Below are 23,496 nucleotides of genomic sequence, written 5' to 3' on the forward strand. Positions count from 1 at the left end.
ATATAGTTTTATTTAGGCGTCCCCTAATTGCACTTTGTACTTGATGTCTCCAGAGCTAAACAATGTACTAGTAATCCCTAAGTACTTATTTTCATTACTTATTCAATGCTAACTGCATCGACTTTTAGTTTTCATCTTATTAGTTCTTTACTGATTACTATTGTTTAAGTTTTCTTAATTGAAATGGTCATGTTAAATTATTTTGCTCTTGTGTTAAATTTGTCAACTAGTCTTTGAATGCTATCTTCGTTTTGGTCTATTAATATTACATTGTCTGAGTAACAGAATTTTAATTTCGTTGTTCCTCATTCTGGGTCTTCTTTCTCTATTGATGCTTTTTATGACAATCATAGATTGCATAGCATAAGACTTAGTGAATCCCCCTACCTTATTCCATTGCCTGTATCTATAGGTTCCGTAAGTTGTCTATTGTTCATCTTTTCGTCCATCTTATTGTTTTGTTAGACTTGTTTTGATAAACAATGGAAACTTCACAGCGACCGCTCAATGCAAATGAAACAAATCATGAATGTGTTGCTTGTGTGAGTCCATTTCAAAAGGTAAAAGAAATAATAAGTTAGACTTACTCACAATCAATTTAATTTAACTAATCGGACGACCGGTTTCGCTTTCTATAATATGCAAAGCATCTTCAGGTCACGATACAAAGTTAAAATGCTGAAAATAATAATCCCATATTAGGGTGTTGTCTAATAAAGATAAAAACAAAGATAAAAACATAGGTAGGTGATATAAATTATATAAATTACAGTAATTATGCCAATATTACATGTCTGTGGTTTTATAAATGAATAAAATGTTTAAGCAGACAAGGTACGACCCACAAATTGGTAACATAGTCTATTAAACTGTAATGAATTAATAAATAAACCAATAAATAAACATTACTTACATGCTGGTACTCTATTAGTTGATGGTTGAAAGAACATGGTTCAAACTATCTTGGATTGTAGATTGGAGAGCTCAGGTCAACTATTGTAATTATTTAACAATAAACGGGGAAGTTCTTGAGGAGACAGATTGTATGATCTTCAATGGATGTACAGATTGTGTGGGTGTGCAATAGTATAATCTTGTAGTTATCAAAATTTCTTTGATAAAGTTGTTGCAATATTCGGCAAATTATTGTAAAGTCCAAAAATTTTTATGTTAAAATTAAATTAAGACACAATTACACACACAGAAACACACAGAAAACACTTAAAAAAACGGGGGACGAAACAGACATTTAATTTAAAAGGAGTGGATTTCCAAAAGAACTACATTTCTTAATAGGAGACAATGAGTTTTTTATGTGCTGTATATCAGATTTTAGAGGTAAACTTGACAAATGTAGGTTAAAGTGTGACAGTTCTTCTTCTATTTTAAATGCTGTAAATTAAGTTATCCAGTTTATGAAATAAGCTGATATTAATAAAAATCTAAAATTTTTTAATTTTAGATATTAAAGTTATTTGATGTGTTAATATTGGCATACTTTAACAAACTTTAAATAATTGATTTCAATGTAACAATATAAATAATTGTAATACTTATTCTATGATAACAAACTCAGCTTAGTCAAAGTTACAGAACAAACTTAAGTGATTATTTGTTAATTAAATTAAATATGTACATTTGTAATGAAAATGTATAATGTATAACAAAATTACAAACTTTCTTTGAAATAATTGTTGGTGTGAGTCATCTGTCATGGTGTGTATAAGTATTTTTAAATATTTATTCCAATTCTGATATGTTAATATGGAACTTAAATAATAAGTAAATAAACCATTGTTGATAAAATTATTGATAAATTAAAGAAAATTAAAGAAATTGACTGAATAATTAAGTATTCAAAACTTCAAAATTTCTTTAATTTTCTTTAAATTACCAACTAATTTTTGAATACTTAATTATTCAGTCAATTTCTTTAATTTTCTTTAATTTATCAATAATTTTATCAACAATGGTTTATTTACTTATTATTTAAGTTCCATGTTAACATATCAGAATTGGAATAAATATTTAAAAATACTTATACACACCATGACAGATGACTCACACCAACAATTATTTCAAAGAAAGTTTGTAATTTTGTTATACATTATACATTTTCATTACAAATGTACATATTTAATTTAATTAACAAATAATCACTTAAGTTTGTTCTGTAACTTTGACTAAGCTGAGTTTGTTATCATAGAATAAGTATTACAATTATTTATATTGTTACATTGAAATCAATTATTTAAAGTTTGTTAAAGTATGCCAATATTAACACATCAAATAACTTTAATATCTAAAATTAAAAAATTTTAGATTTTTATTAATATCAGCTTATTTCATAAACTGGATAACTTAATTTACAGCATTTAAAATAGAAGAAGAACTGTCACACTTTAACCTACATTTGTCAAGTTTACCTCTAAAATCTGATATACAGCACATAAAAAACTCATTGTCTCCTATTAAGAAATGTAGTTCTTTTGGAAATCCACTCCTTTTAAATTAAATGTCTGTTTCGTCCCCCGTTTTTTTAAGTGTTTTCTGTGTGTTTCTGTGTGTGTAATTGTGTCTTAATTTAATTTTAACATAAAAATTTTTGGACTTTACAATAATTTGCCGAATATTGCAACAACTTTATCAAAGAAATTTTGATAACTACAAGATTATACTATTGCACACCCACACAATCTGTACATCCATTGAAGATCATACAATCTGTCTCCTCAAGAACTTCCCCGTTTATTGTTAAATAATTACAATAGTTGACCTGAGCTCTTCAATCTACAATCCAAGATAGTTTGAACCATGTTCTTTCAACCATTAACTAATAGAGTACCGGCATGTAAGTTATGTTTATTTATTGGTTTATTTATTAATTCATTACAGTTTAATAGACTATGTTACCAATTTGTGGGTCGTACCTTGTCTGCTTAAACATTTTATTCATTTATAAAACCACAGACATGTAATATTGGCATAATTACTGTAATTTATATAATTTATATCACCTACCTATGTTTTTATCTTTATTAGACAACACCCTAATATGGGATTATTATTTTCAGCATTTTAACTTTGTATCGTGACCTGAAGATGCTTTGCATATTATAGAAAGCGAAACCAGTCGTCCGATTAGTTAAATTAAATTGATTGTGAGTAAGTCTAACTTATTATTTCTTTTACCTTTTGCAAATGAAACATTTTATTGATCTCATGGGAATCGCAAAAATGGCAAAAATTGCGAAACGTTTATTTATTTAACAGCTCTATAGGAACTGACTTCATATGCCGAAAAATACAAAAATTGATTACGAAAGCTGCAATTTTCACCTTTAACACGCATTTTGATTATTGTCGATAAGTCACTTTGACCAAAAGATATGGAATTGTTACCTTCAAGTTGATACAAATTTTTTTTTTTAATTGATTTCTGGCGTGTAACTGACATTCGCTTTCGGGGTCCTAGAGAGAATCACAGGAGTAGGGGTGGCAAACTCTTTTGTACTGTTTTGGGTAATTAAAATTGACATTATCAGCAAAATAATTCAGCTCTTTCGTATGATTTTTAGAAGTTTAGTGACATTTTCTATGGCATTGACTGAATTATAATATGGCCACATGTGTGATTAACATTAGTAAAGCGATTTCGAAGACGTGCGATATGTGACGTCAGCCGAAACATATGTGTCTAAATTATACATTCTACACATCATCTTTTCTTGTTTTATATTTATGTCATACAATACGTGAAATTAACATTAAACGTAGGATATATTTATTAAGACATTCTGATTAAAATGCAATTGATTTGACTAATAAACATATACATATATGAGTCTAGACTTTCACGGTCGTAACGTTTTTTAGGGTTTACAAAAGCTATCAAATATTTGCAAAAATCGATTCTTTTAAGATTCGAGAAAAACATAGATTTTCGGTATCAATTTTGTTACATTATTTATAATATTCAGCTAAGATTAGGTACTAAATTTGTTTTAAGATAGTGTTAGTGTTGACACTACATCTGAGTGCACGAGATGCAAAACCCGCTTAATGCATGTAAAGTCAATTTGAGAAAAGTGCAAAAAACGTTTTTGCATTATATTTGTTAATAACCAATTAATGATGTTAGCGTGCCTTTAGAACATATACACCTCTAATAGTTTTTAACATATTTAAAAAAAAATAGTGCAGATTTTTTAAATAAATGAAGAAAAAAGAATGCATTTAGGGAGTTTTGCACCAAAAAATGTTACATCAATAGTTTGGAACAAATTTTATTCACAAATAAATTAAACAGTTATTTACATGTTACATTAAATTGGTAAATTAATATCGCAAGGTTTTAAACCACCGCAGTCAGCTTCAACATCGTTTACAGAAATCTGGTTTTCCACCCGTCGAGGGTTAACAAGATTTTCTTTAAAGAAAACCAAATCAGGATTTTCTTCCCAGGCGTTTCCATAATGTTTTTTGGGAAGAGAAATTATTGTCGATTTATCGCCTTTGAGTTTGCAGCCAATAGGAAGTTGAGTAGGATTGATACGTATCAATTTTATTCCTCTCTTAACAACAGGCTTGGCTTCACCGACGTCAACACAATAATTGGGCTCACCTCGTATTAGTGCATTGGTTTTCCCTTTAGTAAGCACAAACCTTTTAGCCTTATTAAACTGAAAGTGCCATGAGGATGGTGCTTTGGTGTTTACTTGTGCTTCATTCTTCCAGTCATACACCTGCCAATCTAAACCCAATTTTCTAATTGTCGACTTATTTGCTATAATATCTTCGTAATCAGAAGTTTTTAAAATAATGGATTTCTTTTTTACCTCTCTTTCAATCATTCCGAACAACCTATCAGGTGGTATAAAAGAATGTCCCACTACGGGGAATATTATGTTAATGGTCTTTATGTTTGTGGGAGCTTTCGTCATCAACCAAACAGAAAGCATGGTCATTATTATAATATTCTTATTTTGCCCCCCCACATCCATCATCAAATAAACGAATTGTATCGATTTCTTTTGGGAAAGTTAAACTTATTCAGTACATCCCAATTAGCTGAAGCTATCGAATTAGAATTTTTGGGAAAATCCACCTCCGTCCAAACATAAGAATAAACATTTTCTGGAACCAACTGTGCTGCTGATGATCCATGAATTACCGTAAAGTTGTAATAGTTAATTTGTTGACTAAAATAACTAGCTTGATCCGGAAGCTTAGGCAAAGGCAAATTTTTCTGACAATCAAACGAAAAAACCGCTGTATTTTCTAGCGGCTACTTTAATAAGGCAAAAAATTCCTTTGCTTTAAGTCTATGTATACATTGCTCGGTGATAATAATTTGCTTTTCTGAACTAGAAATATTTTTGTTTTTCAACTTTTCCTTGGATCTTAAGCAGGTTGAGCATAAATCAGTTTTTGGGATGCAAAATCCGATGTTGTAATTAGAATTTATGTATGTGTTAAAAAATGCCAATTTATTATGTAGTTGGTTATCTACATTACTTTACTTTTATCTTATTTTACTTCTACAGTAATGGCTCTCTATGCATTGGAGAGATTCAATGAAATGTTTTATTGCTAACTTTTTATCATCGTTTTTATTAAGGATGCGATCACCTCCTCTTGTTTCTCGTGCTATATTCCCTTTTAAAACAAAGTTTTTCATGACTCTCTCAATCCGATCTCTACTAAGGGATGTGATTTTTAAGAATGCCGTCTTACAAACACGGATTTTTTTAGCAGAAGTGGTTACATAATACAAAACGGATATTTTTTCCTTTTCCACCTTTTCCTGATCTTTTGCAATTCTGGCCTTCACAAGTTGCAATTATAAAACTATCTTGTCTACATTTTTCCTTAGAAGCATACAGTTTTCTATGAAAATCTTAAATTTCGCTCATTGTTAAAGTGGCACAATAGTACGGCTTACCTGGCTGACCGTTATGTCCAAAGGTCGGGTACTCCGGTAAATGTGTCGAAGTGTGCCTAAAATAACACAGTTTTAAAAAAATATTCTAACAAATTGATATCGTTTTTATTACCTTAATCTTTTGAGCTTTTGTCTTTTACTTTCCGTCGTAATTTTCGTTCTACACAAGTTCTTTAGAGTAGGTTGTATTGCAGAACTAACTTTATCATTGGTTGCAGAAATTTCACTGTCTATTTGCAGTCAAACGGTCAAACCACACCAGGAAACAAACAACATGCATGATGCCCTTCCCTAACCACGTGAGTAAAATCCGATGCTGTGATTGAACGCCGTACAAATAGAGAGTTTTGCATCGCACGCATCAATGCATAAAGCGAGTTTTGCATCTAGTCATGATTTTTGGGTCGGATTTTCGTGTGTTAAAAAGCTAGTTTTGCTCCAAATACTTGTGTAAAATAATAATTATATATTGTACGAACAAGATGGCGTGCTTAACTACTTTTTTCAATTTTTGTCGATTAGCGAGTTTTGCATCTCGTGCACTCATCTATAATCAGTTCAAAATATCTAGGCTTTTATGAAAGCATATTATCTGTCTCTTCATGGACATCGCATACCTCAAACGAAGAAGTGCTGCATAGAATAGGCAAGGAAAGAGAACTTTTTAACACAGTAAAAGTTAGAAAAACATCATACCTAGGCCACATACTGAGAAATAATAAGTACCAATATGCCCAACTTATAGTGAAAGGAAAAATCGAGGGAAAGAGAGGCCTAGGAAGGAAAAGACTATCGTGGCTCAGAAACATCCGACAATGGACAGGGCTAAATTTTGAACAGCTAATAAGAACAGCTGAAGATAGAGAAGATTTTAAAATTGTAGTAGCCAACCTCCATTGAGGAGAGGGCACTTTAAGAAGAATTATCTGTCTCCAAAATACGTTTGTTAGCTGATCAGATTTTAAAAAGACCTTTTCCATATATTTATCGCCTTATCAATAAACTCTAGCGGGGATAATAGACTAAAACTAAAAATTAATAAAATAGTAACTGAATCAATAGATGAACCAGTTCTCTATTTAAGTTCGATACTGTCTTGGTGGTTTCGTTTATAAAGCACAAGGTGCAATTAAGCTTAAATTGTTAATTCTGTGACTAATCACCATATTTATCACCATATCCATCGATTACCATAACAAATATTTATCACATTCTATCTATTCTTCTTCTTCCTATACCGTCTCCATTAACGGAGGTTGGCGACCATATTTCTAAAAGTTTCTCTATCTTTTGCAACATGGAATAATTCGTCTACAGTCATGTTTGTCCAGTCTCGAATATTTCGCAGCCATGACTTCCTCTTTCTACCTATTCCCTTTTTGCCATCGACTCTACCCTGCATGATGACCTGCAGAAGACTATATTTATCATTACTCAGTATGTGTTTAAAGTATGCATTCTTGCGTACTTTTATTGTTCTCAACAATTTTTTATCTCGACCCATCCTTCTCAGCTCTTCCTCATTGGTGATCCTGGCAGTCCATGAAATTGTCAATATTCTCCGGTTTATCCAAAGTTCAAAGGCTTCAAGCTTCTTAACTATTTGCGCTTTTAACGTCCATGTTTCTACCCCGTACAATAATTGGGACCAGACGTAACATTCAACAAACCTCAGTCTCAGCGCAGTATTCAGATTTTTGTCACAGAACAATTACTTGAATTTTAAGATTTTCTGTTCTTACCCTGATCTCTTGGTTTCGATCTAATTCTGTGATGTAAGCTCCCAGATATTTATATTTTGTCACTCTCTCTATTTGCTGTCCACCAAGAGTTAGTTGTTCATTATTTATTGGACTCCTTGATACTATCATAAATTTGGTCTTATCTGTGTTTATGTCAAGTCCCATTTGAATGCATTCACTATTTATTGCATCTAGTAAAGTTTGTAGTTCTTCTATACTCTCAGCCATAATTATCGTGTCATCTGCAAATCTCATGGTGTTTACGATTTCTCCACCAATTCTTATTCCCTCTTTTCTTTCCCATGAGGCTTTTCTGAATATGACCTGTGAGTACGCATTGAAAGGCGTCGGAGACAAGACGCATCCTTGCCTGACCCCTCTCGCAATCGGTATATTATTTGTTTCTACTACTGCTTTCTGGTTCCAGTATATAGCCTTAATAAACTCAATGTCTTTTTTGTCTAAATTGATGTTTTTTAATTCATCTATTAACTTCATATGCTGCACTCGGTCAAAGGCCTTCCTAAAGTCTATGAAGTATACATATGCACTCTTGTTATATTCCCAACATTTCTGCAATAGTACCGTCAACACATTCTATCTATGACCGAGATAAATGGATTATGTAAAGAATAAAATACTTGTAGAATAAAAAAATAATAAAAGAATTAAGGTATGGAGTTGAGTTGAGTAAAAGAAACACGAACACATATTTTACTAATTTTTTTATTTTTTTTTTTTATTTTTAGTCTTATAATTATAAATTTACTGGCTCTTCAATTCCTTTACTGGAACTGTCTTGGCTACTCCATTAGTTGCTAGTTTTGAAGAAGACTTCTTCTTGTATGACTGCATGTAGAAGTCAAAGAACATTACGAAGAAGACAACACTTTGAGTAATATTAAAGATGCTGATGGCTGTAGGCAAGTTGCAACCGTAAAAGAAGGTCAATAGTGACTGAGTTAACGTCAGGATAAACTGGATCTACAACAGAAAATAGTATTTTAAAATCAACAATTACTTTTTCAATTTCAAATTTCTATATATGTAGCATCGCTGTATCAATGTACATTTACTAGCACTACGAACGCTTGGAGTACTACAGAATACTGGCTATTATGCATATATATATATATATATATATATATATATATATATATATATATATATATATATATATATATATATATATACATGGTAATTAACACCAAAATTCCATCCACTATATGAAATATAGTGGAGTTTAAAAATTGTATCTTTCTCTGATTGTGATGCTTCCTATATTGGTAGAACATATAGATCATTATTAACTATATCTACAGAAAACTCTGAGAAAATACTTCAGCATCTTTCCTTCACTTGAAAGTTAACAAACACCATCTGAACATCCCTGATGGTCTCACATTAATTCACAATATACAAGACAAAAATATTTTACGTCTGGACCTGTACACAGATAGTTAAAGAAATGAGGACTAGCCTCAATTGCATCAATCGTCACTCCTCCTTTATTCGTGACTTCACTACTAATATACACCGTCAACTTTTCTCTCAGTCATCCCAGTTTACTTCTGTTCAGTCATTTTAGTTATAATTCCCACCACTATATTACTGTGGTACTTTCTCCTCATCTTTTTAAGTAGCATTTAACTTTCGACTTCCTAACTAAACACCCATTAACATCACCCAGAAACTTATTGTATTGTATCAGTCTCTTCCATTATACCTTCCAACTTTACTCTACACACAATAATTAATTTAATTCAAATCATTTTTCATATTCAATCCCCACTTTTCATTCATATGATCACTTTAAATTTCGTCTTTTTCTATCATTTGACATTCCATTTTAGCCCTTTTTTTAACATCTTTACTATTACAACATACAACCCTTCGTTTTCTTTTATTCTGTTCTATTCTACTATTTAAATATGTCTTCACCATTTTTAAATTACTTTTTATGATTCTTCTTCGTCTTTAACATTTTGCCCTTCATACTTTTAGTGTCCTGTTTCCTTAACAATTTACTTTCTCTAGATTTCAATTTCATCTTTAGTTAAAATTCTGCAACAATACATTCTCAAACCCCAATTTTAATTAGTCCGATTTTCTTAATAAAAATTCATTTTTATTTCAACTTCAATTTTCGTCAACCTCACTTCTACACTTTGCCCTAAGTTTATTTTATCTTCTTACATTTGTGCATAAGTTGCACACTTAATTAACATTACTTTACATAGGCAACCAACTTCACAATAAATAAAATAGTGTTTTACATTTTTATTCTTTACCTTCTTTATTTTATTACCTCCATCATTGTCACTTAAACATAATTACTATTAACATATAATAATTTTCCTCACTAACTTATAGATTACTAGGCAAGGGTATGTCGAAGTTGTGATTCTTCGTCTTCTTATAATGCCGAGTCCACTAATAAACGTTGGCTATAACCATTGCAAATTATTTATCTCCATCTTCTGCTTTTCTTAAAAGCGTCTTTGTGTTTAACCTGGTTGAATTGCGAATGTTTTTCAGCCAGGATATTTTTGTCGTCTACTAGGGCCCCTTTTTCCCTCGATTTTACTCATCAATACCAGCTGCAATAACTCGTACTTCTAATTTCTAAGTTCTAAATATGCTGTCGTTCTTCTTTTATTGGTGCTCAAAAGTTCTTTGTTTCTTCCCATTCAGTGCAACACCATTTCGTCTGTAATATGATCGGTCAATGGTATTTTCAAAATTCTTCTAAAAAGCCACATGTCAAAAGCTTCCAACTTTCTCATCAAGTTAAGATTCACAAGTCAAGCTTCGGCACCATAACGAAGAATAGAGTGGATATAATATTTTACCGTGCGATATTGGATTTGCAGATTAAGACTTTGGTTACTAGGAACTTTCCTAATCTTCAAAATAGCTGCTCTTGATAAAGTTATGATTAAGTTCTTTTATCGTCCGTATGTATTGATTTGATAAACAACATATCAGAAGAAATAAAAAGTTGTATTATACTCGCAAACAAATAGTACTATGGCACATCAAAATATTTATTTAACAAATGTTTATCTCAAAAAACAAGGTTAGGATTGTACTGTACAGGTTAGTATAGTGCTGATACTATGATATGGATCATAACTAAATCCGATGACTCCTTTTTATAGTTTTTGACAGAAAGAGCGGCTTATTAAAATGGAATATGGAGGCGCCAACTTGGAGCTACAGAACATATAAACGCGAAAAAGTTTGGGTAGACCAAAGCATAGTTGGATAGACGGGAACGAAAGATGTTAAAAAGATCGGTGCACCCAACTGAAAAACCTAAGCACACCACGTAACAGTATGACACAGAACATTAGAAGGTCGAAATTCTATAAGGGCTGTAACACCAGTAATGATAATGAACATTGACATTGCTTTTAAGATAATTATATCTAGTCACTTTAAGATAAATCTACAGTATTTGGTTACTAAAATTCTTACCAGTTGCATCATGGTGATGTATTTCTTCCACCACAGGTATTTTTGTACTTTTGGTCCCATGGCACTTAGCATGTAGTAGGAGTACATGACGACGTGAACCAGTGAGTTGATTAATCCCAGAAAAGTCATGGGGCCATCAGGAGCATACTTTGCGGCAAGCCAAGACCCGAACGGCATAATGCCGTGATGGTATAAATGGAGGCGTGTGATTTGGTTGTCCTTCTTTCTTAACGCAAAGAGGATCTAAAATAAAATATTATGTACACTTAATTTCTACTAGATTGGCAGTATATGTAAGCAAAACATTAGAAGTCCAAATAAATGGTTCAATGAATTACTACAGTAAAGTGTGCAGTTACAAGTTTTAGTAGAATATATATTTTACTTAGCATCAACTTATTGATAAATGTAACAGTCATAATATTCGTAATATCTAACCTACTAGTAAACTTTAATAATAAATAATATTAGTGTGCCTATTTTTGTTTTATACAACATTTGCTATATTCTTAAACACTATACAGCTCCTCTATGATAGGCAAATTCCACATATTCTTATGAAAACTGTGAAAACAGAGATATAAAGAAAAATTAATTCAAGCTAAAATAAACGGATAACTTGCCAATCCAATACCAGCTCGAAATGACATTCATCGTAGTGACTCAATGAGTCCGTTACTCTGCAACGTTATTATGGATGAGATACCAAAGGAAGAGCGCAATATAAGAAAATGTAAGGTGGGAGATAGGGATGTTCAAATATTTTATTATTAGACACTTCTAAGATGTAAACTCAAGGTGAATGGATCAATTATTCAACAAGAAATAATGTTTAAATAGGGACAGAACTCTTAGGCTATATCGATATTGAAGTAGAAATAAGAGAACAAACAACGAGAACAACAAAAGGAGCTGGCTATTTAAGCAATACAATATGGCGTAATAAAAACAATAGCATTAAGGATAAATCTGGAATACACAAAGCTGTCTAAGTTCAATAATGATATACACTGCAGAAACTAGACCAAAAACAACAAAAACCAAACGATTGCTTAAATAATATAAAGGAACTTACTTCGTGGCATCGCTGGAAAGATTTTTCTAAACAGAAAATAGAGAAACAATTAAAAATATAAGAAATACATGTGGGGTATACATTCGTTAATTATTTTGGATAAGTGCTAACCAAAAAAAGTGAAATGAACATATTAGTAGAATAAAAGAAAAAAGAATGATGAGAATCAATCTACACGTTGACACAGGAGGATAAAGGTTAAACAGGCGATTCACCCAGAGTCACCAGTATATATTATAGACAAGTCTTTTACAGCAGGGCCATTTCTTGCATCCTAATTTTAAGCGTTTTCTGTCGAAGCAATCTTCAGTATTTAAATATCTGGCTGTCATTCCATCTTCGACATCTTTTTGGTCTATCTCGTTTTCTTCTAATGGGCTGAGTTAATTTTTCTACCTTTTTGGCCACCTATTTTCACGAATTTTCTGCAGGTATAAATACCAGTTTAGTCTTTTTGCTTCGATAGTGTCTATTATGCCTAGGTTAATTTCCATTTCTCTCCTTTCGTTTACGTTTTTTAGACTATCAAGTCTAGTGAGCCGGCAACATCATCTCCAATAGTCTATTTCAGTGGTCTTAATTTTTTTTTACTTCTTTAATTCATTTCCTAGAAATAGGCGCCGTATCGCCCAATACATTCTATTATTGTTTTATAAATTCTTCTATTATTTTCTTTTGTTATTTTATGTTACACGTTATGTTTTATTGTTACACAGTAGTCCATGTAGTTTGATGTGGCTGATCTTGCTTGGCCAACGTAAAATATATTTCTTCGTTACTCTCTGCCTTTGATGCTATTTGGACTCCCAAGTATTTGAAGGGTTCAGTTGATTTTGTAGTACTCATTTAATTTGTAAGCTTTCTGGTTTTTCTGCTGCTACTAAGTACCCGGTTCTTTGTATATTAATAATTGTAAGGTCACACTTGGTGTACTCCTTTTCCAGTTTTCTAAGCATATAGTCTATATCTGTCTTCAGCTAAAAAGGCCTTGTCAGCCAAGTGTATCTTGTACAACTTTCCATCTTCGATTGAGATGCCCATACTGCTCCATTTTTTTCTTCACACTGAGAGCGTTTCATAAAATACATATTGAAGATTGTAGGTGCTAATCAGCAGCCTTGCTTAAGACCCTTACTAATAGGAATTTGTCTAGTTAATTTGTTTCTAGTTTTAATGTTTACCGTCATAATTTTGTAAAGCTGTTGGTACTACTTTTATATTTTATTTTGTTTATTTCTTGCATTACTGCCCAGAGCATTGAAAGTGGTACACTATCGTATGACTTTGTCAAATCTACAAAGACTACATAAGTTCAAAGGTTGTGGCCTAATCGTTTCTTAATAACCTTTTTTTTAGGATTTAGAGAAAATATGCTGTTTATACATGATCTACCAGTACGAAAGCCATTTTGTGCTTCTAAATGTGTCACCTATTTCTCAATTTTATGATAATTAGCTCCCTGTAGTTTAAACAATTCTATATATCTCATCTTTTGTAAATATTGTTAATATGTGCTTTTGTCTACTCTGATGGCAAATCATATGTTTTATAGAATAAGGTAAAAACATACAACAGTAATTCCAGTAAAACTTGGGCTGTGTTTTAGTAATTCGTTCGGTATACCTTGCGGTTCGCATGCTTTTCGATTTTTTGATTTTATATTGCATCTTCGACTTTCTGTAGTAATATTTCATCGTCTTCATCGTATTCCACTTCATATGTTGTTGTAATTGTGTTTGTAAATTGCAGCCTTGTTTCAGTCAGAAGTTGTGCGTTATGTTCAATCCAAGATCTTTCTTCTATTAAATCTATTCAACTCACTTCTTTTCTGTTTGTTCTCAGGTTTTTATCGTTTTCCTTGCTTCACTTCATTTTTTGGCACTATGTATTTATCAAGCTCTTCGCATTCACTTTTCCAGAAAACATTTTTTTGCCTTAGTTACTAGATTTTTGATTTCCTGTTAAATGTTGCATTCGCCAAATAACCAATATGATTGTAAATAGTAGTACCACAACAGAAGAAATTGCTTTTAGGTCTACACTGCGCAGTACAAATATGAACTTCAATATCAGCAAATTTAAACAATTTGTTTACGATACTGCAAAACAGGAGATTATAACAACTTTAACCTATATAGCTTTTATACATGGCGCCTTCAAAGATACATCTAATCTGTGCCAATCAGAAAAAATTAGTCAAACTATTCTGTAGTAAAAGAACAATATAAAAATTTTACAATTTAGTGTAATTAAAATAATAAAAATATTCTTCTTTGGACCACTACTGATTAAATATAAAGATTTTTTTAAATGCAAGCACAAATCCTACCAATTTTTTGCACTGTGTGTATTTGTGATGAAATTTTGTGAACTAAAGTGGTGATGTCGAAATTAAAATTGCATTATTGATCAAGGACAATTCGAAAAATAATAAATTTGTAATTCGGAAACAATTCATGAAAATGTGTTCCGTATTACTACTCGGAGTTTTTGGGATCGCTGAATACGAATATCATAACGGCTATAGTCTCCGAGACACCCTGCTACCCAGGATGGGCATCGTCTGGAGTTTTATGGACATTCTATACAAAATTAGCGCAAACTTGTTACTTGGTGGGTTTTTAAGGTTACTGATCATGAGCATCATGTCGACGATTGTCTCTGAGTCACGTGGTAAATTTGATACAAAATCAGTACAAAGTCAATTAACAGGGAATTATGGGGTCACTGAACACAAATATCATGACGTCGATGGTTTCCCAGGCACCTGATGTTCAGGTTAGATTCGTTCATTTTGATTCAATCACCTCAAAGTTATGAACGACCGAATTCCGCTAGTTCATAACGATCGAATCGTATGACACAAATCTATTGATCAACCGCCGACGGCGCCGATCAATATTGAACCAAAACAAAATCGCACAGCCAATACTCTCATTACTTTCGGTCCTCGGTCCTCGGTCCACTTGTGACGAGGGCCGATATATGCTATGCGGCTGAATGATTGCGTTATTTTGCAAATACTACATGAGGAGCTTTTTACAAAACTGCATAAATCCACTTTTCAAAAATTTTCAGGAGACGTAAAAACGTTCTGCAGCTGTTGTACTAAAATTTTCGAAGTTTTAGATAACGTGATCAATTGAGGTTAGATTTAGAGAAATAAAACGTTAATTAACATTATTTTTATTGATTTGCATTAACAAAATATAGCCATGTATCTGTTGGAGATATCGCGCTTTGTAAAAAAAGATGGGAGATATTAACTTTTGTCAAACTAACAATATCTTGTCGAAAAAATATATTAAACGGTACCCATAAGAACAAAAAAAATACGGAGTACAAAAAATTTTAATGTGAATATTTTTTGGCTCATCCTCCAAGTAATTACACTCGCCATCATGGTAGTTGTGAGTTTCTGGATCTGGATCACTAGTAACTTTGTGTTGAAGAGCATTAATATACCAATGAAGATCAGGGATGTCTTTCCAATTTTGTCCAAAGTGGGTTTGCAATAAATGAAGGACATCGTTTTTTTCTCTTCGGTCACGGAATGAGATAGTGGGATTTGGGGAAGAGCCTGAAGAAAATCATTTTTATTTTTTTTACAATGCTTCTAAAAGTTTCTGTTTCACTATCAAACCTATAGTTGGCGCAGAATTTTATTTTGGTTGAAGTATGCCGGTCCCTTGTTTTGATTTTCTTAATAATGAAGCGTTTGGTTTGGCTGATTCCTTTTATTTTTTGATAAATTATTTCAAGGCTTTAGATATCGTATATCACCTAGTAATGTCCCAGTTTCTGTACAGAGCTAAACTCCTCGTAAATAGAAGCATACTCTTCGCTCGAGATGATGGTATCAGTTTTTTTCAAGCGCTCCTCCACACGGCCAAAAGCTCGATCAGCTGAAAGAAAACTATGGCCACGAGTCGGAAAGGTTAGACGAATTTTCTGTAAATTCTGTGGAGCCTCATTTTTAAGCCAATGGCACAAAACATAAACAATATGAGTATTTTTATTTTGGCCAACGCAACCATCACAAAACAACGATACTGCAGAAAAAGACGAAAGATCTTGGCGTCTTAAGTGATGGATGAGTGCAGATCCGATTTCATTTGCTCCCCTGCTTCCCTGCGTTTCATTCCACGTATAAAATGTTGATGCCTTTGAGTCAATAGGCACACGGCAAAATGCATAGAATGCAATTTGTCGGCGATAAAAGGCATCGCCGATTAGAGTTTTAGGGAGTAAGTGCACTTTTGCTGCAAATCAAAAACAAAACTATAAGTAATACTGGGAACTTCCTTCATTAGTTTGTAAAACGCATCCGCTCTCAGCTTGTGAATACGAAGTTCAGTCATTGGACTAATTCTTTCAACTGTGCCATGTTAAAATCCAATGTTAAAATCAGTTACAAAAATACGGTAAAAACATGAATAGCTCACGTGCAAATCGGCGGTGTAAGCATCCTTATACATTTTATATAGCTCAATCAATCGGTTACTTGTTATTTGTTTTAAACGGCAACGAAAAGTATTGAAACGAACGAACGATTAAAATGATTCGATCGTTTTCCGAGTCGGTCACTGATCGAATCGCTCCTTGTAAAATGAACGATTGCCACAACACTAGTTCAGGGAGAACTTCGAAAAACATCGCCGACATAATATTCTTGTTTAACGATCCTAAAAATCTCCGAGGTTGTATTGAATATGTATCGAATTTCGGCAAAACTCCAGCAAACGAGACTCTACCTAAGCAACAGGTGCCTCCGAGACCATCGTTGTCATGATACTTTTGGTCAACGACCTCATAAATCTTGGTGTAAGGAGTTTAAACTGATTTGGTAGTATCGAATTTCTACAAAACTCCAGAAAACAAGGCCCATAATAGGGACCATTTTGCCCATTTTCCTTGTTTAATATGCAATTTTCATTATGTTTTCATCACTTTAGTTCACAAAATTCCCTAAGTCTCTAGCCACGAATCTAATGCAACAAGTTTCATTGAGATCAATCCATCTGCAAAAAATTGGTAGGTTAATTGCTTCATTACCTTGGCTATTATAACGTGTTTTGAATAAATATTTGCAAATAGTTAAACTAGACTATTTATCCAGGATTTGCCGAAAGCCCAAATGCCCAAAAAAAGAAAGTTGCAGAAAAACCAATATTTTTTTTTTGTTAAAATAAAACTAGTATTTTATTGGATTAACAACACCTTATTCACCTAAAAAACAGTTGAACATTGAATTTCGTTTTTTATGTCGTTTGTTTTCTGGACATGCGTTGTTTCTGCACAATATCATTAAATTGCTTAAAACCTTAACATTTCGAAATGAAGTAGATTTTTTGCCTTTACGAGAGAAAGTTTAAAAACACTTCTTAAAGAAATTGCATAACATAGTATATTTTCAAAGACTTACCGTATCTACAAATTCAGTAAATTTGGACAGAAAATAGCAGTAAGCAGCCAACACCATCTAAAATACAATTAGAATTTTACTAAAGTAAAAGTAAAAAACATACATCAAAATAAAAGAAGACTAGCTAATTATGATAATTAAATTTTTTAGGTAATTAAAATAACACCTATTAAATTGTGCAGCTTTTTTATTTATACAAAACGGTTGCTTTTATAGCGGAATTATAAATATATGTATGTTTATAATTAAAAGCAAAGTAAATTAGTATAATTATTTTTGTTATTCTGGTAAATCAAATAAACATGTTTCTTTAACAAGGTTATTAACAAAATTAATATTAATCACATTAGTCATCATCATTAGTCAGTCAATCGTACTTTTTAAATTTTCTCTATTTTTTTTTCAGTTCTGTTACTTTGTAGAAATATGATCTATGATGATAAATGTTTTTTAAAGAGTTGGTATAAATTATTGTCACTATATACCTTTTTTCTTGCTTTCTTTTTCTACAGGGATGAGTGCCTTAAGAACCGGCAAAATAACGCAAAAGATAGAAAACATAATACGTTGTGAAATAAAAAGAGATGAAAGTAGTAGAGGTGAGAAATTATCGATATTAACCTATAATTTACTTTACATTACATTAGAATTATCGAAAATTTCCCACCTTTAGACGTTAGCTAATGAGCTTGTTGACTTCAGTCATAGTAATACGTATCACGTAATGTAAGTAAAAACAGTTTAGTAGGAGTATTTTTTTATCCAAAATTAAAGTATTGATCAATAATAAACTATGATTTGAGACGTCGCATACACTCTTCTCAATACAGAATTATCATAGCTTGTTATTCTGTATTCGTCAAAACAGAATTAATTATCAAATTACTACTAATTAAATTGTTTACTTACATTTGCTTTATTGCCTTCAATCAGTTTTTACTTTATGCGAAATTTAAAAAATGTAAATATTCGACGTCATACTTGTAATATTATAACTGAAGTCAACTAGCTCATATACTAACGTCTAAAGGTGGGAAACTATCGATAGTCCTAATGTAATTTAATGTAAATTAGAGGTTTTTATCGATAATTTCCCACCTCTACTACTTTCATCTCTTTTTATTTCACAACGTGTTATGTTTTCTATCTTTTGCGTTATTTTGCCGGTTCTTAAGGCACTTATCACTGTATTTAATATTGTGTCGTAGAAGTATATTAATCCATATTAGTTTTAGTTTACGTCAGCAATACTACCTGTTAAATGGCTTAAATTTGTTAATCCCTACAAAGTCCAGTAAATGAACGTGAAATACGGTGATAACGTGTCACCACTGAGTTGCATACAAATTTGGATTTAGATTATACTCACCCTTTACTTAAAAATTAGACTTGTTCCGTTGGTTGCTTTTTACTTTTTAGGGGTGAAACGACCCCTATTAGAAAAAAATTGTGTAATTGTGAATTCAAGAAATTTAGAATTATTTAATTATATAGCGACATTAAATTTAGATTTATTTACTGGTTTAGTTTTTTACCACATTATTTTTTACTCTTATAAAAACAACCCCTTACGAAGAAATTCGAATAGTCGTAGTATTTTTTTTACATCTAAACTATAAATATAAAATTTTTTTTAATTAAAATGTTATGAATTTATTTCAACTTAAAAACAACAGTTAGATTGTAAGGATGGGTGAAACTATGTCTGTGCCTTAATAGTACATTATGTGTATCTTACAATGCTCCAGTATTTGGACCGTGCAAGTTCGGAAGAGCGACACCTGGTGTAGTAAATCAGCAAAATTTACTGCGCTTTCATGTTAGATCGAGGTTACCGGATAAATGTCAAGGACGTAGCCCCAAAAAAGAATAAGAAGAAAAAGTAAGATTGAGGTTATGTCGGTATGTTATTAAAAGGTAAACGTTGTATGTAGTAGTGTAAATACAAATAAATATATTATTAAATTACAGCATTACTGTTAATATGGATGCAATAATAAAAACTGGATTTGAGAAAGTAAATCACCAAATAACTGTTCAACCAAACACTGAGTCAAAGGGTAAAGCTTTAATAGTGACAAATGGCAAATCATGTTAATAATGTGGAAGAATTTAGAAAAAATGGACAAAGCTATGTAATACAAGCAAGTGTAATTAGACAAACTTCAGTCACCTCTGAGCCATATGATTTTTGGGTTAAAGTGAACTCTAAGTGAGTGTTATGAAACTAAAATTTACACTTAAAAGTGAACTTTTATTTATTATTTATTTCAAACTGACTTTAAAATCGGGCGCAAGAATAATGCATAATTTAGGTTATGTTACTTATGCTTTTTTATGATATAAATCCACTTTTCTCTTTGTAGTAATTTTTGCTTTGAAGTTGGAAACGAATAAAACTTAAATTGACAATTTTTTGTTGTATTTTTACAATTTATAACACAGTATTTACTAAATCCCATTTTCTTTAGTGACAGAAGGTGTAAATAAACAAACGAATATGAAATATGACAATTTGAGAACTGACAATATGAATTTATGAAATCTATGAAATGTGCAGTAAAAAATGCAACATTTCTCCGCTACTCGCGCACGATCGTTTCTCGTATCACATCCAAGTACTTGCACGTCGCCAATACGCGTTCTGATATCTCCTGGAATATGTATTTGGTTTTTTACTTAATCTAAGGTTTTTTACTCCTAACTCGGTTAGCTTTTATGCAAGGAGGTTTAAAAAAAAACCATTTTGTAGATTTTTAAAGGGTAACAGATCATTTAAATTGATTTTTTTAACCCCTATTTTTAAACGGTTGTAGTTTTGAAGTTGTAAAAGAACTTAAACGAGGTACTAATCACGAAGTACGAGTGTATGCAAACATTATCAGCTTTAACAGCCATATCTCAACCAATTTTTGTCTTACAGAAAAATGAAAAAAAAAAAACAAAATGTTCAGAAAAGCAAAACCTATATTTTTTACTCTTTAAGATTTTGCTTATCACTAATACTTTTTTAGTTATTTTAAAAAAAGCCATTTTTTCAAAATATCAAAAATTTTTCTTTCATTTTCAAAGCGATTTTTTTCAAAAATAAGCACTTTGAACTGGTCAAACTTAAAATACATATATAAAGTAAATTGTAGAGCTGTAACAATTAACTGAAAACGAAATATATGATCATTAGCAGAAACCCTCCAGAAAACCCGATAGTATGCTTGGGTGACGATCGCATAAAACGCGTGAAAACTTTTAAATACCTTCGCACCACAATCAATGACCAATCGGATCCACAACAAGAAATAAAAACCCGAATATAAATGGCAAGACAAGCTTTTGTGAAATTCAGACCGCTCCTAAGTAATCAAAACCTAAATTTCGAAATACGCTACAGAATGGTCAAGTGCTACATATGGTACATCTTGCTTTATGGCATGGAAACGTGGACTTTGAAAAAAACATCTATCAACAAACTTGAAGCATTTGAAATGTGGTCATTGAGAAGAATGATGCGCATACCTTGGGTGGATAGAGTTCGAAACGATGACGTCCTTAAGAGAGCCGGCGTGGAAAGAGAACTCTTTGAATTAATTAAAAAACGCAAGATTGGTTACCTTGGGCTCATATTGAGAGGAGCAAAATATGAAATACCACAGTTAATCCTACAAGGGAAGATCGAAGGTAGGAGAGGAGCCGGCCGCAAACAATTATCCTGGTTAAGGAATATTAAAGAATGGACAGGAATACACAATACAGGCGAGCTGTGTCACGCCGCCAAGAACAGAATTCTAGTAATGAGATAGTCGCCTACGCACTTTGGTGTATGGCATGTTAAGAAGAAGAAGAAACAATTAATTTTTATTGTGGTGCTAATTAGGGGGTGATTTTTACAGGGGACTAACTTTATTTTGAGCGTAACTCGCTTAGTTCTGATGCTAGAAACTTTTTTAACAAAACAAAAATAAACCTTTCAAAAAGTTTTAATGAATTTTCCCCGAAAAATGCTTCATTTTTTTGTTTATGTTAGGTTAAAATATTTTATTTGGAATTTGACAATAAAAGAACCTACTTTTCATGAACTACAACATTGCTTCTACTAGGTCTACAGACTTCATAACTACACCATTTCTTTTGTTTTTTATAAGCTACATTTTTGTTACACATTTTTTTTTCGATAAATACTTACTTTTTAAGTTATTTGTGAAAAACCGTCTAAAAACATGGTTTTTATTTTGAAAAAGGAACATTTTCACTCACAAATAATTCAAAAAATTATTGACTTGAAGAAAAACTCTATAAAACAAAACTTACTTAAAATTAGTAAATTTATCCATTTCCCGATTTATTTTGATTGTATGTTTTTTTACCCCCGAGGAGGAGTGGCTTTTACCCCTCCAGTAAAAGCAACCCTGAGCTCAAGTTAAAAAGTGAAGCAGTGGGTAACATTAACCTAAATCCAGATTTAGAAGCAAATCCGTCGTGACGAAGAAAATTACACTCTAAAGCAGTCGCAATTATTATTACTGGAGCAATATTATTGATATGACCTAAACGTTCAGTAAAGTCTGTCATATTAGACTACTTTATTAATTTTATTTATTTATTAATTTAAACTTTTTTTTGGTTTCCTTGTTTTTTATTTGGTTTTATTTTAAAACCAATATATAAGGTGTATATACAGGTTTGACCACCCAAAAGAATTCACCCTGATATATGGCAATATTGCTAGGATTTTGTAAAAAGGCAAAAACAGCTCGATTTTTTTTCTAAACGGATCGTTGTTAACGATATATAAATCTGTCAATTGTCAACCACCTTTCTTCCAATACCCTCCACCATTAAATTTTAAATGGCTTATATACCATATGTCGCATATTATTAAACAGGTATTTCGCTGGAGAATTCAGACATCCATATTTTTTCGATACTAACTCTATTCTTGTGAAAAAGTACCAGTTTATTAAAAGTGCTACATCTATTAAAAACCAAACGTAAAGCCCATGTTTAGCTTATGTCAATTTTCGGTCATGCCAAAAACTACATTAAAACAGAAATTGCAACATTACTAGGAAACTTTATTAAATGTAACGTAAATAAAACGAACTAAATTCATAATTCCAAACAGTTTACTCATTAGCTAGAACTATTTACTTAAATGTTTAACATAATATCCACCAACAATTATAAAGTCGCTGTTCAAAATTACGAAGAATATTTTGGAGGTTCTACACTACATTCTACTCTAGGGGTTACTACACTACGTTTATGCACTATTTGTTATCTTTTTCCAATGAAGCTGGAATGGTATTATAAATATTGTTTTTTAAATAACCCCATATACCAATAAGCACACAATTTATTTAAAAAGCAAGATTTATACTAGCATTCCAGCTTTATTTCAAGTACTAAGATAACGAATAGTAGTAGTAGAGAAGTGTAGTAATCCCTAAAATGCTCCAAAATTTTCTTCGTAACTTTAAACAGCGACTTTATAATATTATATGGCCCTTGGTGGATATTATTTTGAACATTTAAGTAAATAAAAAAAAAGAGGTTAATCTTTGTATGTGGGTATATTTTATTTTATAAAAACCCTTAAAAGGGCAACATTAAAAACACGAACGTTTTCGGAACAACTGTTCCATCATCAGGTTAAAATACCTAAAATAAGTATAAACCATTTAATTAAAGTAAACGTGGTTTAAAATTTTGACTAAGGTTAAAAAAACAAAATGGTTATACTTACAGGTTACCATGCCTGAGCCACCAAAATATTTGGGTAAAAACCCTTTAAAATGTAATGTGTTACCAAAGATTGTACATGATGTTGATAATA

General features: G+C 31.7%; 2 protein-coding genes across 3 annotated transcripts in view; one reads left to right on the forward strand and one right to left on the reverse strand.

The window, feature by feature from the left end:
* The window catches only part of Sh (Potassium voltage-gated channel protein Shaker), a 566,859-nt gene that overhangs the window by 506,221 nt on the left and 37,142 nt on the right, over positions 1–23,496 (forward strand). The window lies entirely within an intron of this gene.
* Positions 8,397–23,496, reverse strand: part of LOC140449952 (very long chain fatty acid elongase 7-like) — a 64,561-nt gene continuing 49,461 nt past the window's right edge. For both annotated transcript variants that reach the window (XM_072543371.1, XM_072543375.1), the window contains exons 6-8: positions 17,667–17,723; positions 11,167–11,409; positions 8,397–8,670 (exon numbers count right to left, since the gene is read on the reverse strand). In XM_072543371.1, the coding sequence (XP_072399472.1) occupies positions 8,452–8,670; positions 11,167–11,409; positions 17,667–17,723 (519 nt within the window). In that variant the 3' untranslated portion in view covers positions 8,397–8,451. The remainder of the gene's footprint in view (positions 8,671–11,166; positions 11,410–17,666; positions 17,724–23,496) is intronic.

This window comes from Diabrotica undecimpunctata, chromosome 1, assembly GCF_040954645.1.
Source record: "Diabrotica undecimpunctata isolate CICGRU chromosome 1, icDiaUnde3, whole genome shotgun sequence".
Classification (NCBI taxonomy): domain Eukaryota; kingdom Metazoa; phylum Arthropoda; class Insecta; order Coleoptera; family Chrysomelidae; genus Diabrotica; species Diabrotica undecimpunctata.